This window comes from Chanos chanos, chromosome 16, assembly GCF_902362185.1.
Source record: "Chanos chanos chromosome 16, fChaCha1.1, whole genome shotgun sequence".
In the NCBI taxonomy this organism is placed as follows: Eukaryota; Metazoa; Chordata; class Actinopteri; order Gonorynchiformes; family Chanidae; genus Chanos; species Chanos chanos.
Window position 1 is genome coordinate 9,630,000 of NC_044510.1, and position 15,769 is coordinate 9,645,768.

The following is a 15,769-nucleotide window of genomic DNA, read 5'->3' on the forward strand; positions in this document are numbered from 1 at the left end:
ATTTACCTACTGATAGCTATGAGATAAAGGAAGGCTTTTGGTAGTTTTGGTATATATATATATATATATATATATATATATATATATGGATATTTTTGAAGGCAAGCCAGTTCAGACCGGTACTGGCTGCTGATAGTGATGTCTGAACCTTAGTGCATATGACCAGTGTTGAGCGGTGTTGAGGTTGGCGGCAGATTTTTTTTTTAGGTATAAAATATTGAAATGAGTTTTCGTCATTAGGGCAAATACATTTCTGTAATTGAAAGTGGATGTTAGCAGTACTCTGTCTTTTGCATGAATATTTAGGTAAACTGCTGGAGAAAATGAATATTTTGCAAACCGTAGGAGGAAAGGGTATATTAGACAATACCGTAGCACTGGTTACGGTTATTTTGCACCACGTTGTGTTTGTAATTTGGGTACCATAAAAACACCAGATTTGATCCCGACGAGATGAAAAAAGAAGAGATGATGACTTAAGATGAGCAGTTTGACTGGAATTGACAAGCATCTGGTGTCACTCAACGGTTAAGAGAGGACATGAAATAGCTTTGCCGGCAGTAATCAGTACAAACTGTAAACGGGTACTGAGCAAATACAGATCACAAGAGTTCAAGATTTAAGAGTCTCAAGACATGATGGATGTCAAATAGTGCACCTCAGTACTTAAGGAAAGTCTTTCCCTCTGAATAAGCGTGGACATAATCCCTACACATAGATGATTCATTTACCACATTCTTCAGTTTTAGGTATTTGTGACTAGTGCATATGTACAGAAAGCTGCTACGAAGAATCCGTGTTTCCTTACTGGTCTAGTCTGATCGTACGGGTCGCCCTACAGGAAGTGACCACGCCAAAATGAACACACAACCTTGTTATAACCTTTGCCCACCACCGTTAGCTGAAGGCAAATTGGTACAGACACACAAATGGTTTTGGAAAGTTCCTGTGCTGAAAAGAAAAAAAAGATTCCAATATCCTCCAAGCTTTACAGACTTGTAGAACCATTATTATCACTAAAGTGTCTCCAAGAGTAATCCTAAACTAAATAAGCCCCCATCCTCCACCTTGACAGGTTTCACACCTACGAAGACATCCCTTACTGCGGTTAGCAATATTAGCATACCTTCAGCCATTTGACAACACATTTAAGCTTTCGTCAAGTCTTGTCAGAGGTCATTCAAGGTCTCTCAAAAAGCTCCCACATGTGTGAAAGCCCTCTGTCCCCCATTAGCCAAGCCAAGTCCTCATTAGTCACCCCAAAATCCCCATAAAATCACTGATTTCTACAAGATACAATAAGTTCCAATCTGCCACCCATAGGCCCAGGGAGGTGGTTTTGGGATTCCTGGGCTATCCCCTTGACCCGGCTCAGTAATTTTGGCTCTGGTAGCCCGCGGAACCGTCGTACGTGGCCTCGCTATTAGCCGGCGCTTCCATGTCGGCCGTGTAGCCTGTGTACTCTGTGCCGGCAGGAGCGGCAGCTGCAGGATCCTGGCTGGGATCAACGTAGTCCGGGGAAAAGAGGGCGGAGCTAGCTCCCAGCTTGAACCTCTGGAAACCCAAGAACGCTTGACCCGCCTTCAGAGCAGAGAAGAGCGCAGCAGGCCCACAAGGAAAAGGGGTCGATGAGCAGAGGAGCGTGTGGGAGGAGGGCAGATTTGAGGTATGTCATTATTGAAGTGAGGATGAAAGGGGGTTGAGTCAGTATTGATTTGAGGTTGCGAGGTTGTTCAGTCAAAGTTTTGGGTGATGGCAGTAAAAACCAGAATGGTGGAACGTAGACGCAATTAGGAACAAACGGTAAGGGTTAGGAGGGAGGGAGGGAGGAAAAAACATAGAGAGAAATACATTCGTTTGATTAGTGCAGCAGATTAAGTTGGTTAGTCAGCTTTAAGTCAGAGGTGTCAGAATTGATTAACAAAGTGCTTCAGAATTGACAAACTCCTCACCTGATCTCTCTTGTTCACACATACACGCGCACACGCACATGCACACACACACAACTAAACATAAACTCAAAAACATACAACTCAAATTACTCTCAAAAACATTTAACTCAAAAAAACTAAAAACTAACATTACTCTCTTTCATTTACTCCTACATAAAGACAATAAGCGGTTCATTCATATTAAGAACTAGCATGAAATATCATGGCATACAAAACATGAATTAAAATCAATTTCAGGTAACCACCTCATAATTTGAGGAATTTAGTGAAAACGTTTAGATACTAAAGAGTTATACTAAGATGTAAACACCGAGTTTCTAATGATGAGTTTTCAAACAGGTCATTTCCAGTCATTCAAATGTCCACAGTTTCAGGATTTATTAAGACATACTGTATGTAAGAACATTAGTTTGTGCCGTTCATTCATCAAATGCTAATTTTCAAGACATAACCCAAAGTATGAGTATCCAGCATTATCCAGTAATATTTCATTATTCCTTCATACAGTTCTTAAGTTTTTAGACACAGTGTTACAATAATTCCCATGACTGACTGCTTCACTTGTTTGACACATTACTTTACGACAGAAATTGGTGCACTGTACAGAAAAAAACGTGACCTTTTCAGCCTGTCAAAATTCAAAGAATTTATGATGTAACATTGTAATTTGGCAAAAAGCCAGGTAAGTGGTGAAAGGTAAGGTAAGATTTGTCCTGAAGAAAAGAACTTGCCTTTACATTCACCGTGTTCTCAGTGAGATCTCAAAGTCTACTATCGAGGTGGAAGAAACTAGAGAAAAAAAGTAGTATAGGCACATTGTGTTGTCACTAAACATACCTCCTCTCTCACTGTTTCATTTTTGCCATAATTCAAAGTTAACTCGCTCTGCATTTAAAGAGCAACTGAACCGCAGTGCACTTTTAAATTTGAGACAACAACGAACTTTAATACGGTCTGACATTTTAGAGAGGATATGAAGCAGTAAAGAGTTCATTTTATATGCGGTTGTGTACCCATAGTTGAAGGCACTAAAGGCAAACATTGGATCCTTCCTTTTATGCTAGCGCTAACGCTCCACTACTCTGTCTACTACTCTATGTTCAATATCATTTCATAAAACAGCATGTTATAGTGGTGACATTGCAAAATTGTTTGCACTGTGGCATAGCGTATACTGCAAACACACTTCATCTTTTCAAAGAAATAACTCTCAGTGTTATAGTGTTTCACCAGTGCACTCAGAACAGGGACCATATAAAACGTCCAGTATGTTTACACGTGTATGTTTGGATGTATGTTGTTTGTTAGACGAGAGGGGGAGTGGTGTGAGGGGTAAAAAGTTTGTTGTACTCTTCTTCGAAGGAAACCCTCTTTAGTTTCTCCAGGGCAAGCAGAGTCAGACCCCCCTGAGGCGAGAGAGATCGGTGAGGTCAGCAGTGAGTCAAACCTTCTGTAAGGTATCAGTTACACTCAATTCACGTCCATGCAACAAAATCCACAAAATCCTTCCGTTTAGCAAAGAGAGTCAGTTAGGGAGAGGTTAACTGGGGAAAAAACAGAGAGATAAAAATAGGAGAAGTGTAAGAGAATTCTAATATCGAAGGGTTAACCTAGGTCAATGGAAAAAACGTGAACGCGGGCCGAATGTGACGACGCCCTAAAATGGAGGTTAGAAACACCAAGCAAAACACAAACAAGGTCAAATATAGCCCTCTACAGACGTGAAGACTCAAACTGGACCATCAGACAAGCTGGGAGTAAAGAAAAGTGAGAAGTCAAATAGCGTTAACAGACAAGCATAACAAGAAGGGTTAAAACAGACGCGGGCGCTTCAGATGGGAGGCACAGAAACGCTCGGGAGGATAGAAACTTTGACTTTTTTTTTTTAGAGGAGTTTGAAATAATACTGACCCAGGTAAAGATGGAGAAAAAAGAGAAAGTGATGGCTGCCCTCGCTGCGTCTCCACCCTCTTTTAAAGGGTTATCTTCGGGCTTGGCCACCTGCCACTGATTGGCTAGAAAACAGAAGCCCACAAACCACACAAAGGACCAAAAAGCTAGGAGAGAGAGAGAGAGAGAGAGAAAGAAAGAGAAAAAAATAACATCCCTATTACTGCTGTATTTGCAATGTAAATGAAAGATAATAACACAAAGTAGATCATACGTTCACATACTGTCATGGGCTTCTACCCCTTTTTCTTTTAAATGTTCTTTCGCCTCTGTCTTACAGTGATGTCACCACTGTGATGTCACCACTGTGAATCTACCTGTGATAACGGTGGGCGGCACCTGAGGTATTCCAGGACACCCACTGACACGGCTCTCCTTAACATCTGTGTGTTTCCCTTTTTTTTTTGTTTTGTTTTGTTTTGTAGCGATTAGTTTGTTAACTGCTGTTCCCCAAAAACCCGCTGTAACTTTTCACTTATTTCCTTTCGGTTAGCTTCCCGTGGCAGGACGGTGAGTTTTTTTTTTTTTTTTTTTGGCTTCCTGGTTTTTGTTTGATGCAGATTAGTCGGGACGTTTTTTTGGAGTCGTTTGTGGAGGGTCCTGGTGCATGCGTTTATCTTCTGCACTGGAGTCACATTAGTTTAATTTATTCTGCAGACGAGGTTGGAGTTTTGCCTGTTTTCTCCCTACCCTGTGGTTTCACATCCTTCCAATTGCTTACCGTGGGAAGCCCGTTTTTCTTTTTCTCTGCCACGCTTTTAGTTTTGGCATGTTGTTTGACTTTCTTAATTGTAAATAATTATTCTCTGGTTTTTGCGTCATACGTGTGACTTTGCTGGTTTCTGGTGGCATTTCCTTGGTTATAGGTTCGAATATGTGGTGCCCTTTGAGCTGTACTTTAGTCGGGCCGTGACAAAATAAACCAATGATACAGTCATGACATTTGCGATTTCTATCTGATTAACCGTAACTGTAAAGTGGCCAGTGTGTGTACTCAAATAAAATTTCTTACGTGTTGTTGTCATGGTTATTCGTATCACTGTTTCTTAGTTTATGAGAGCTCTTGTGATGAAGTATGCTAATACACTTGTGGCACACAGCAACTTGAATTCGACTTGAACATCTATAATCGTCACGTAAATATAACTGATGGAAAACGACGAGCGTATCAAAATAGTACAGTAATTACAGCATTCAGTACAAACGGGGTGTTCTGTAGATATGAGTGCACTTCACACATTCAGTTACATGTCCTGACATACAGAGGGCACAAGAGTAACACTTGTCCGAATAGGTAAATTGATTTACAGTTCCAGTTGCTACCAGAAGAGGGCACGTGTTAGATCTGAATCTCAGTAGAGGTAATGGAAGAAATTGCATTTGTATTTTCAGTGAATGTTTTAATAGAACGTTAATCGAACACCATTGCTTTCAGTCTGATGCTTTTCCACTCTGTCTCCAGATCAAGTGCGTGTGTGTGTGTGTGTGTGAGTGTATCCGTGTGTGGGTGAAAGGCCAAATGTGTTAATCAGGTTCTTGCCACTTTTAACAAGCAAGATTACTGACTCTCACTTCAGAGATTACATCATGCGGTTAAATATAGCGACGCGAAGATCAAACCTATCGGCTAAACTCCCGCGTCTCTGTGAAATGCCAACCTGGCACCTAGATCTGAATCACTCCAAGTGTGGAGACAGCTGATCCAAATGGTGCTTTATTTTACTCAGGGATTGTGGAAGAGATAAACTATTAAGATTGGTTGACGAAAGGTCTTAAACGAATCTGACTGCAATCTCATTAAGTGGAACATGAATTAAAAAGACAAGGTGTGTTTTGGAGGCATTATAGTTTTTAGTTTTAGTACTTCTATTGTGAATATTCAAAATTATTTCATCAAATAATTATTATTATAAAACATATACTACTTATTACATGTCCTTACTAATATTAATGTTAAATTATGCACAAGAAAAAAACAAAGATGTGATCCAGATATCTTAAGGTTCCCTATCTTCCAAAACTTCTTAAGGAAACACACACACACACACACACACACACACACACACATACACACACACGCACGCACGCATGCAAACATGCACACACACGCACACACGCACACACAGACAAACACACATACACACGCACATGCACGCACACGCACTTACCAGACACACCGATGTCCGCGAGCACGGCCTTCTTGCGGTCTTTGACGCTGCTGATCTGGGGGAAGTAGACGTCTAGAGCGAGGAACGCTACACAGCTCAGGAAGGCCAGGGAACCCATGCCAACTCCGTAGTTACAGGCGTTCTGGTTACGGTTAAAGATGCAAAACTCCTCGATCTCATCCGGACGGTTGACGTAACCCTCGTTGGCGATGCAGCCAAAGATGACTATGGAGAAGAGCTGAAAAAGGACGGTACAGAGACGGAGAGGAAAAGTGACATTTAAAGCGAAGGAAGAGAGAGAGAGAGAGAGAAGGTGACCACAAGGACAAGAGAAAAATAAAAGATGAGTGAGGAACACGTGGGAGTTAGAGAGAAAAGGAGACGAGATTTGAGAAAGCGGATGAATTTTAAGGCGAGTGACAGACAGAGAATGTAAAAGGAGACATTTCAGAGAATGATAAGAGAGAAATGAATGAATGATGGGAGGAGGTGGAGGAAGAGAAGAGATGGAGGGAAAGAAAAAAAAAAGGTCAATCTTTTTTTTTTTTTTTTTGCCCTGTTTTCACCCACGTACCAAATTTCCACAGTGCAATCAACACTTGGGTTGATGGACACTTGGATTTTTGGCCCCCCCCCCCCCAAAAAAAATATACTAAAGCGCCTTGTTATATTAGTTGCCATATCTGAAAAGGTCTACTGCTGCGGTTTGTCTATAATCCTCGGGTTATGCCAGGGTGACAGGGATGTTCTGGAGCTCTGAGAATGCCCCTAAAGCTGTAATATCTTTCCAAAAGGCAGAGAGTAATTGTGTCCCCGAGTTGAGCTACAGTTTAATCCAGGTCTATGGATGGTATTTGTTTCTCACAGTTGAGTTGGATTATACCTCCTGCTGTACTTATACTGTGTGCGTGCGTGTGTGTGTTTATGTGTGTGTGTGTGTGTGTGTTTATGTTTCAGTGTGCCACTAGGGGCATCTACAGCTATTGCTAAAGATATCAGGGGCTATGTATATACCTTGCCAAAGCCCTCTGTACAAACATCTGGGCTGTGCATCTGCTGCTACTCCTGCTGTGTGTGTGTAGGTGTGTGTGTGTGTGTGTGTGTGTGTGTGGGTGTGTGTGTGGGTGGAGGGGGGGTAAAGGGTGGCAGAGTGAAAGGTACAGTGAGAGAGAGAGAGAGAGAGAGAGAGAGAGAGAGAGAGAGAGATAGAACTTGCATAGAATAAAAAATATGGGCTCTCGACATCAATATACCTCTTAAGCTTCATTCTGAAACCTTTGGTGGGGATTTGGCTCTGAATTACTCTATAATTTCCTCTTTCCATCACCCCATGATTTCACTTAGACTTTAAAGGACTAACTCAGAGCTAGACGGAACAGAAAGCTTTAACTTTATCAGTGTAAAGAACAAAAAGGCTATTTACCCCCCCCCCCCCACATAACAACACAAATAACAACAAAAAATATAAGGAATACAGATTTAGGATGTCATGAGCATATACAATGGCTACGCTTGCACTAATGCATATCGTAAATGTAGTAGTTTGAACGCTCTTGTTTGCAATGTCAGTGCCGGCAAACAGATCAGCTGTGTATTTTAAGAGATTTTCATCATGAAATTAAATATCCATTTATTAACTGTAAACACTGTTTATAAACAAACTAAGTAGTCACCACAGCTTTCACATTAAAGCTGAAACTTTTGAATGAATTATTTTATTTACGACCAGAAATTTAGTGTGTGTGTGTGACCAGTAAAGTTCTTCTTCTTCTTCTTTATACTGAAGGTTGTTTCTTTACATTACAAATATGGTTTTACTTGCACCATCACTGTCTTGATAGTTGGTTGAATTTTTTTCTCTTTTTTTTTTCTTGGCAGAAATATAATCTCATCTTCAAAGTTTCTTTTCATCTCTCTGCATCTGCCCATATGCACAGCTGTGATTCATTTCTTGATTTATCATTAGAATTATGATTAAGACACCCTACAGTATCTAAATGTGTCACACAATCAGAGAGAGTGCTCTAACAAAAAAAACCAAAAACAACAAAAAACAAATCTCTAAAGTTATTACAGTTATTATAGCCCCAGTCATTAAAGTAGACATGCTGTTCTGGTATACGGCCAGAATTAGTGCACAATAATTATAATACTCAGACATTAGACATTTTCATGATGAACCTAGCATTAAAAAGAAGATTCTAAAAATAGATGTGTGTGTGTGTGTGAGAGAGAGAGAAAGAGAGAGAGAGAGAGAGAGAGAGAGAGAGAGAGAGAGAACAGACAGTGTTTTTAAAAAATTCTGTTTCTAAAAATTCTGTCATGCCTCACTGTTTTTCTTTTTTTTTTTTAACTGTCACACTATTCTCTCTTTTTATTCATCACGATGTCCAGAGGTGAAGCTATGGAGCCTTTTTTTTGGGTCTTTTTTCTTTTTTTTTGTGGCGCCCCTAATTTTAAACTCGTGTCATATGATTCAGGGTAACGACAAGTGCAGTTAGTTAGTTATTTGCCGAGGAACCCCAAGTCAATGTGGTTACAGAATGAAAAAGTGCCATGCTAATGCTAACACTGCAGGTTTATTCATTTTGCTTGCCCTTAATTACCTATTGAAATCACATGATCCTAAGATCTCATGAGAAGATGAAAGCAGGCTTTGTAACGGCCATCACGTGGGGTCCTAACCTTGTGACGTTCAGCCGGAGGGCTTGTCATGGCATGCTCTGTGCTTAAGTCTTGTGGAGCTGTCTGGTGATGTGTGTGTGTGTGTGTGTGTGTGTGCGCATCTAAAAGTGAAATGATGTTCTTTAATCATTAAAAAGTCTGAATCGTACAATGGAAATGAGGACTAGAAAACAGCACTTTGAACGATCTTTGCAAGATACTTTCGTGGAAAAGCCGATGTAAAATGTGACATATAAATACAGCTAGCACTGTACATTTTCATATGGACTGTGTGTGTAAATAAATATTTTAAACATTTTAATCTGTCACTCACAGGGATTTCTGGCACTCACAACTTTTTGAGTAAGGTGAGAAGAAGGTGGCTAAATTTATTTGTATGAACAATGCAGTTCACATCCAAGCCAATATTAATATATATTTGTTTGAATATATATATGTATCTTAGCCAGGAATGCAAAGGTAATTAAGAAATAAAGAAAGCAAGAGAGATTATTGATCTCTCTAAATAGCGCTTAGTGCTGACATCAAGGCTTGAACTACCCCCAAGTAGCAAACGAGTCTTGAAGCAAGAGACTCAAATCTCACGCTCTGTTAGTGCCCTGCTTAACCACTGTGCTTGTTACTGGTGCTTCAGAAGACAGGAACATACTAATACATTTTTTTTTTCAGATATACAATAATATTGTGTACTAGTCTTGGGACCTATAATTTGTTTGAATTCATGTTAGAAGTAGGATAAGACTATAAGATTATTGTATTATTTTGACTATTTTTATCATTCACCATGTGAAATGAGCTATGAAGGGATTTTTTTTGGACGGACAAAACATGACTGGGAAAAAAAAGCAAAAAAAAAAAAAAAAAACAACTTTAGAACAGTACGAGGTTGTGTTTATTGGAAGTCTTGCGTCGTTGCCTTGGATTTATGTAATACGGGTAAAAAAAAAAGCCCAAAACAAACAAACAAACAAAAGAAAAAAACAATTCTTTCAGGGAAATGAAGAAAATTCATTGAGTGGAACTCTATGTCTACAGTGTGCTACAGCTCTGTCAAATAGGTAAATCGTTGCTGGACTATACATCTACCTTCAGGAGATCCAATAACGCTGTCTCCTTAGTCAATAAATCAACCGGGTTTCAAATTAGGTTGAAAAACAAGCCCGTGGAGCGATACGGCTGACAGACACTCAACGGTCCTGAAACTAATTTTCGTCTCCCTGTCTCTCTAACGGAGTTTTATTCCACCGAGGTGGGCCCGCTTCATCGTAGATGCCTGACTGGGTGGGGGGGGGGATGTTCGACATCAAGTCTCCTTGACATGGAGTCACACTAGCGCGTTCTCTCAGTCGTACCGTCTGCTCTCTGCCTGCCTGAACGTAACGAATCAGCGCGGCCCATCCCCCCACCCACGCTAGCCTCCCGTTTTAATCTCCATGACCTTGTGTTCACTCACTGAGAGGGGGGGGAGAGACAGAGAGAGAGAGAGAGAGAGAGAGGGGAAAAAGAGAGCGAGAGAGAGAGAGAGAGGAAAGACAGAATGCGAGAGAGGAAAAAAAAAATAAAGAGCGAAAAGGAAATGGAGAGAAAAACGAGAATCTCTGAGTCACAAGACTCAGGGGGCAAAGACCCCCCCTCCCCCCTCCCCCTCCTCCTTTCTCTTTTTACCAGTCCCACACACACTCACAGTAATGCTTTCATGTGACAGGAAGATGCTGTCGAGATCTAGCACGTAGCCTGAGCACCGTTTGTACAGGAGACAGGGGGGCAAAAAAAAACCTAGTGTTAATCTCACTGGTGTACCTGCGAGCGTCCTAGGAAAGACTTAAGGGTTAACCTGCCGCGAACGAGTGAAAATCACGACAACCCTTAAACACACCTGAGCACAAAGCCATTCGTAAACTGAGCAATGGTACTGGCGGGCTATTTGCTTAAAAGCCAACACATCGGACGATATCTCAACTCCAGCACTAACATTCTCTCAAGCTGTTACTAAATTTAACATGCAGCTTTACAAAAGGTATCTGGGCATAATCTGTGTACCTGCTCCACTGAACTATTAACACGCAGAAGAATGTCAAATGATAGGTGAGTGACAGTTAAAATATCACAGCGAAGACAAGATATAGGACTTACATTTTGAAAATACTAAATGTGGTTTGTGTCAAAGCCCTCTAAAATATTTAGTTGTGGGATTCAAGAGTATTTGAAACTTCTGTTATCTAAAGTCAAAAATTATACAGGATGCTCTTGGTACTCCAATACTCTGGCTTCCAAGGCGTCCTTAATATGCAATAGTTTTTTCTACAGAACCACAATCAAAATCTCCAGTCATCACACAGGGTCAAGACGTTTAGCGATGTTAAAAATACTGTTATGGTACCAGTTCAGTACTGTTTCTACTATACGTGTTTGTCAAAGGCAGAGCACACATCTGCCTTCAAAAGACAATGCTACAACGAGAGTGCTACAAAATAAAGCAATGAGCTTTTCAGTTTTCTGCATTTTTGATCTGACAGTTCAACCTTTAAAACCAAGCAGACTCTTCAACCCTTCTGCCTTGTGCTATTATGAATGTGTGTCCTGTGTGAGACGGTCTAACAAATAAACTAGGCCTTTTCACCTTCAAATCAAAGTAAAGATTTAAATAAAACATTTTTAAACCAATGAAGAGCCGGAAATAAGATCGCAGTTCAAGGTCAGCGATGAGACTCAGGCTGGTCTCTTGAACACAACATTAAACTGTAAAGCTTGAGGGGGGGGGGGGGGGGGGGGGGACCTCCATCTTTGTGCAGAGGGGATTGGAGTTAGATACATGCATCATAAGCTATGTCACATATTCAAATTGAAAAGGGGATCAAAGCTATTGTCATCTGCAAGTTCTCTTGATAGGGTTATCGTTTTGTGCATCTGTGTTTGCTTTACATCGCGGTATACGTATAAGCGCGAGAGATTTTTGTCATCCACTTAATGGACGATAGTAAAATCAATCATCATCTCTGTTAATCCATTGGACAAGATCTCAGATATGTAACAGTGAATTGATGGGCACCACCCTCGTAGAGCTGAGGTGATCTGCACGCGTGCTGGGCTACAGCTGTAGACCAAACCGTCTGACGCCTAGAATGTCTGAAATGCCTTTTTCGGAAATATTTTGGAGACTGCGTGGGCTCTTGCTAAAAATTTACTTCATTTTGAAAGTTTTGCTTCGGTCCGTTTTTAATGATGGAAACGATGCCACAGAAAGTTCACGCCCAGCTCAGCTGAGAACAGATGGTCAGTGCCTCAGCAAATGCCAATTGTGCGATAATGCAAACATGTACAAAGGCAAGATTACACTTCAATAGATCTTTTATCTACTATTTGATAAGGCCAACATTTTAGGGGTGCCAAATCTTCTAAGTGTACGGATGACCAAACATTATTCAAAGAAAGAGACCTGTACAATATTAGAACAATATCAAAACATAATAATCATAATTTTCACAAAAAAAAATTACAGCCATTGCATATATGTCATTCTTCTCAGATATGTGACAATTTTTTTTATTTTGTCTTAGAATGAGACAATCACAAGATCTATCCTCTTCTTCCACTGGTTAAAAGTTGCACGTGGAATTTCAGACCAACCTTTTAACATTCCAGAGGCATGGTTTCACTGTCCTCTAAATGTATGCATAAGCAAATGACTTCTGATCTTGCCAATTTATTTTTTGTCAGCTTAAACTTGTCGACTACAAATGACCAACTGGCCGGAAGGTGCTGAAAGTGTGAATCTAATTCATTGTACACTAATGTCATTTCTAATGTTAGTCACTGGTTCTTTCTCAGGCTTTTAGCATGAAATTATTCAACCAATCGACTGCTGGAAAAAAAAAAACCACGTTACACAATGACCAGCCACAAAATGGACCCTCTTGAGAAGTTAAACACACACACACACACACAGAGAGAGGTTTCTCTTAATTCCGTTACATCACAACATTGGACAAAATACAAAAAAAAAAAGTCTGCAGATTATATGACTGTCAATCATAAGAGACATGTAGGCTTTCTCCATGCATGTCCACTCATTCATTTCCACCTTCTCCAGAATCTCAGAAACAAGAGACACTGATTTAACAGCGAGTGCTATCCCCTATATGGACTGCAGCCATGAATCACAGAAGCACAAAAATCACTTGATGTAAGTCTGATTGACGTCAATTCAAAGACCGGAGTTATAAAACGTATTTCTGAGAAGCTGCAGACGGCATACGGTAGGAAATCACAGAGACCTCCTTTGGCGTAAGCCAGAACCTTTTTTAGAAAAATCCCGGCGTGACCAAACGACCACATGATCGCGCTCACAGATGGTACATTTGGACAGTAATTATATGAAAATGAGGAGTGGAGAAAGCACATACTGTCACATGGTAACAGAAACGGTCGATGTTACATTTCTGAGATTCGCAATTCGAATTGATGTCACTAGACTCGCTGCTCGTCACTTTAATTGAATAGCCGAAGTCTTTCTCATAATACGCGTTACATTTTCTCGATGATCTCGGACGGTTGTCATGCCAACGCAGCAACCCTTGATAAACCAGTCAGACTGCTGATCAGAACAGCGTACTGTTTTCATCAGAGGCAATTTGTTGTCCAGCATATTACTAGGATCAGCACAATCACATCAGTGAAGCAGAAGTTTCAAAAATGAGCAGTTGCGGTTGAGCGAGATGACATAAGGTCTGTCTGCTCAGCTGATCTCAGAACAGCTTTTCTTAATAAGGCTGAGATGATTTCAGCATCATACCATCTCTGGGTTTAGTGTTCACTGCAAAGTCTGCAATGTTTTCACTTCTTCTGTTCATGAGACTATAAGAAAAGATGGGGCCAATACATCTCTTACAGACAGAAGCTGATCAAGTCTACTTTGACACCTGCAGAATTTCCCAATTCCTAGTTTGGTTAATTTTAAAGTTTGATTGGCCTGAAGTGTGCTTCAAACATGAAACACACCATCTTATTTCCATTTCATACAAACTGCCAAAGATGTACTGCACTAGTCCTACTGAAAAGAATGTTTAGAACATGACAATACAATGCCTTACCTGGTCTAGGGTTGCTTTTTTTTCTATAAAGTAATACTGTGTAGAATTAAATACATCTGCCAACTGTACAATGTCCTAATATGGCCATGTAGCAGGTGGAGATGGAGTAACCCCTTACAGTACGTACAGTAACAGCTGACTAATCTGGACCAGTGTGTCTGGTTTGAGTTTGCCCCATTCATTGAAACTCATTGATAAGCACTCTCTTGGATGATACCCTGGAGCATATGTTCCTTGACTGGTAACCCTAAGCCTGGACCTAAGCCTTATCCAACACCCCATACTTGTCCATGTTAACCCCCTCGCCATTAATCCCTGGGTGTACAACATGTGCTCCAAAACCAGACCTCTTGGACATGGAGACAAAAAACACAAATCCATGCACATACCATGAGCTAAAACACAGACGTGGACACACACACACACACACACACACACACACACACACACACACACACACACACACACACACACACTTTCAAAACCATTTTTGTTCCACTCAAAAGTGTGGGACAGTCTAACATTTTTAGTTTTGCCCTTAAAAGGAATTTACGTGTGTCACACATATTTGGTAAACATTTCAGTGTGTAGTTTGTCAATTAGTGTGAAATTTTCAGGCCTAATTTAATATTTAAAGAATGAAGCAGGTTTGAAATTACGATACTAAAAGCTTTGCTTTTCTTTGTCAAACAATTTGAATTTAAAGTCATTGGCTATATACCAACTGAGCCAGACTGATACTGTAGCAACAGGATGCTTGGAATGCAGCGACGTTATCCCGTACTGCTGGATTTGGGATTCGATTACCGGAAATCGAATGCCCCAGCGACCGGTCATATTCACAGGCAACGGTTGAAGGCACGCTCTACACTCCCTCTGGCAGGTGTTCCAAAATTAGCTCATTTGATTTCCTGAAGATAGATTGATTTACTTCCATATATTCTTGGGGAGATTCAAACATAATCGCAGTGGTCACACGGCAGGACATAACGGTCGTAGCGATAACTTATCAAACGCCTCACTTATGCCTACTTTGTGGTGATAAAACGGTTTCAGGTATCGGAGCGTGGGGCCGAATCACTGTTTAAATAGCTCCTAACTGTTCTACTGGTGTCACTGAACCGGTTTGACAATTAAAAGACCCCAAACCAATATGAGAATGACTGTCAAATTTGCGCGTTATCAGAGTTAAAATATTCTCAGTGTGCCCCATGGTACTGTCGGTACATAGTGCATCCTGCAGCTCTGACAAATTAAGGGTGTAGCACTGAAAACTTGATAAAACACAGTGTGATCATACAAATTTCGGAGTGACTACTGTGCGCTAATACACATCTTGTGAATATTTAGCGCGTCATCCCGTGACGCTAGTCCTTGCTTCTAAATTATGTAATTAGCAGAATCAGAGTAACTCACCCAAGATACTATTCGGAGAATAGTTTGTGGTTGTTGGAAGAACGTTATAGGATCGAATGCTCCTCCTGCCTTGCCCGCACCGTAAGCCTGCTCCATCCTCGGTGACTTGTGGCCTCTCCGTTTCTGAGTTTATTATGAGGAGCAATGTATCAGACCTGTGCTGGAAAATTGACCTTGGTCAGTTCAACTTTGCCTCTCCCTGCCGACACTAAACAGAGGTTCGACTCCCCGATTTTCACACTATCCTCCTTTCCGATGACAACCAAACCTTGCCGCCCAAGGCCGTTCTTTGAGCTTTAGAGGATGTCTCCGGTCCTCTTCTTCCCTATTTCCCGTACTCTCTTCTCATTTCAAGGGTGGAGAGGAAAGTAAACACGTATCTAGCTGAAGTCGAGTGCGCGCATTATGCTGTTAGGGTTTGACGCGCACTCCCGAGCATACTTACGCGCGCCTCCGACCATGTGAGCTGGCTACGTTATTGGTTGCCCCTTAGGATTCTGCCAAATAT

At 40.9% G+C, this 15,769-nt stretch overlaps 1 protein-coding gene across 1 annotated transcript; it reads right to left on the reverse strand.

The window, feature by feature from the left end:
- Positions 1–1,371: 1,371 nt before the first annotated feature.
- Positions 1,372–15,357, reverse strand: syngr1a (synaptogyrin 1a). The gene is made up of 4 exons (XM_030793690.1): positions 15,262–15,357; positions 6,071–6,308; positions 3,864–4,009; positions 1,372–1,581 (listed from the first exon to the last, which is right to left on the reverse strand). The coding sequence occupies exons 1-4, from the start codon at positions 15,355–15,357 to the stop codon at positions 1,372–1,374; spliced, it is 690 nt and encodes a 229-aa protein (XP_030649550.1).
- Between the last annotated feature and the right edge of the window lie 412 nt (positions 15,358–15,769).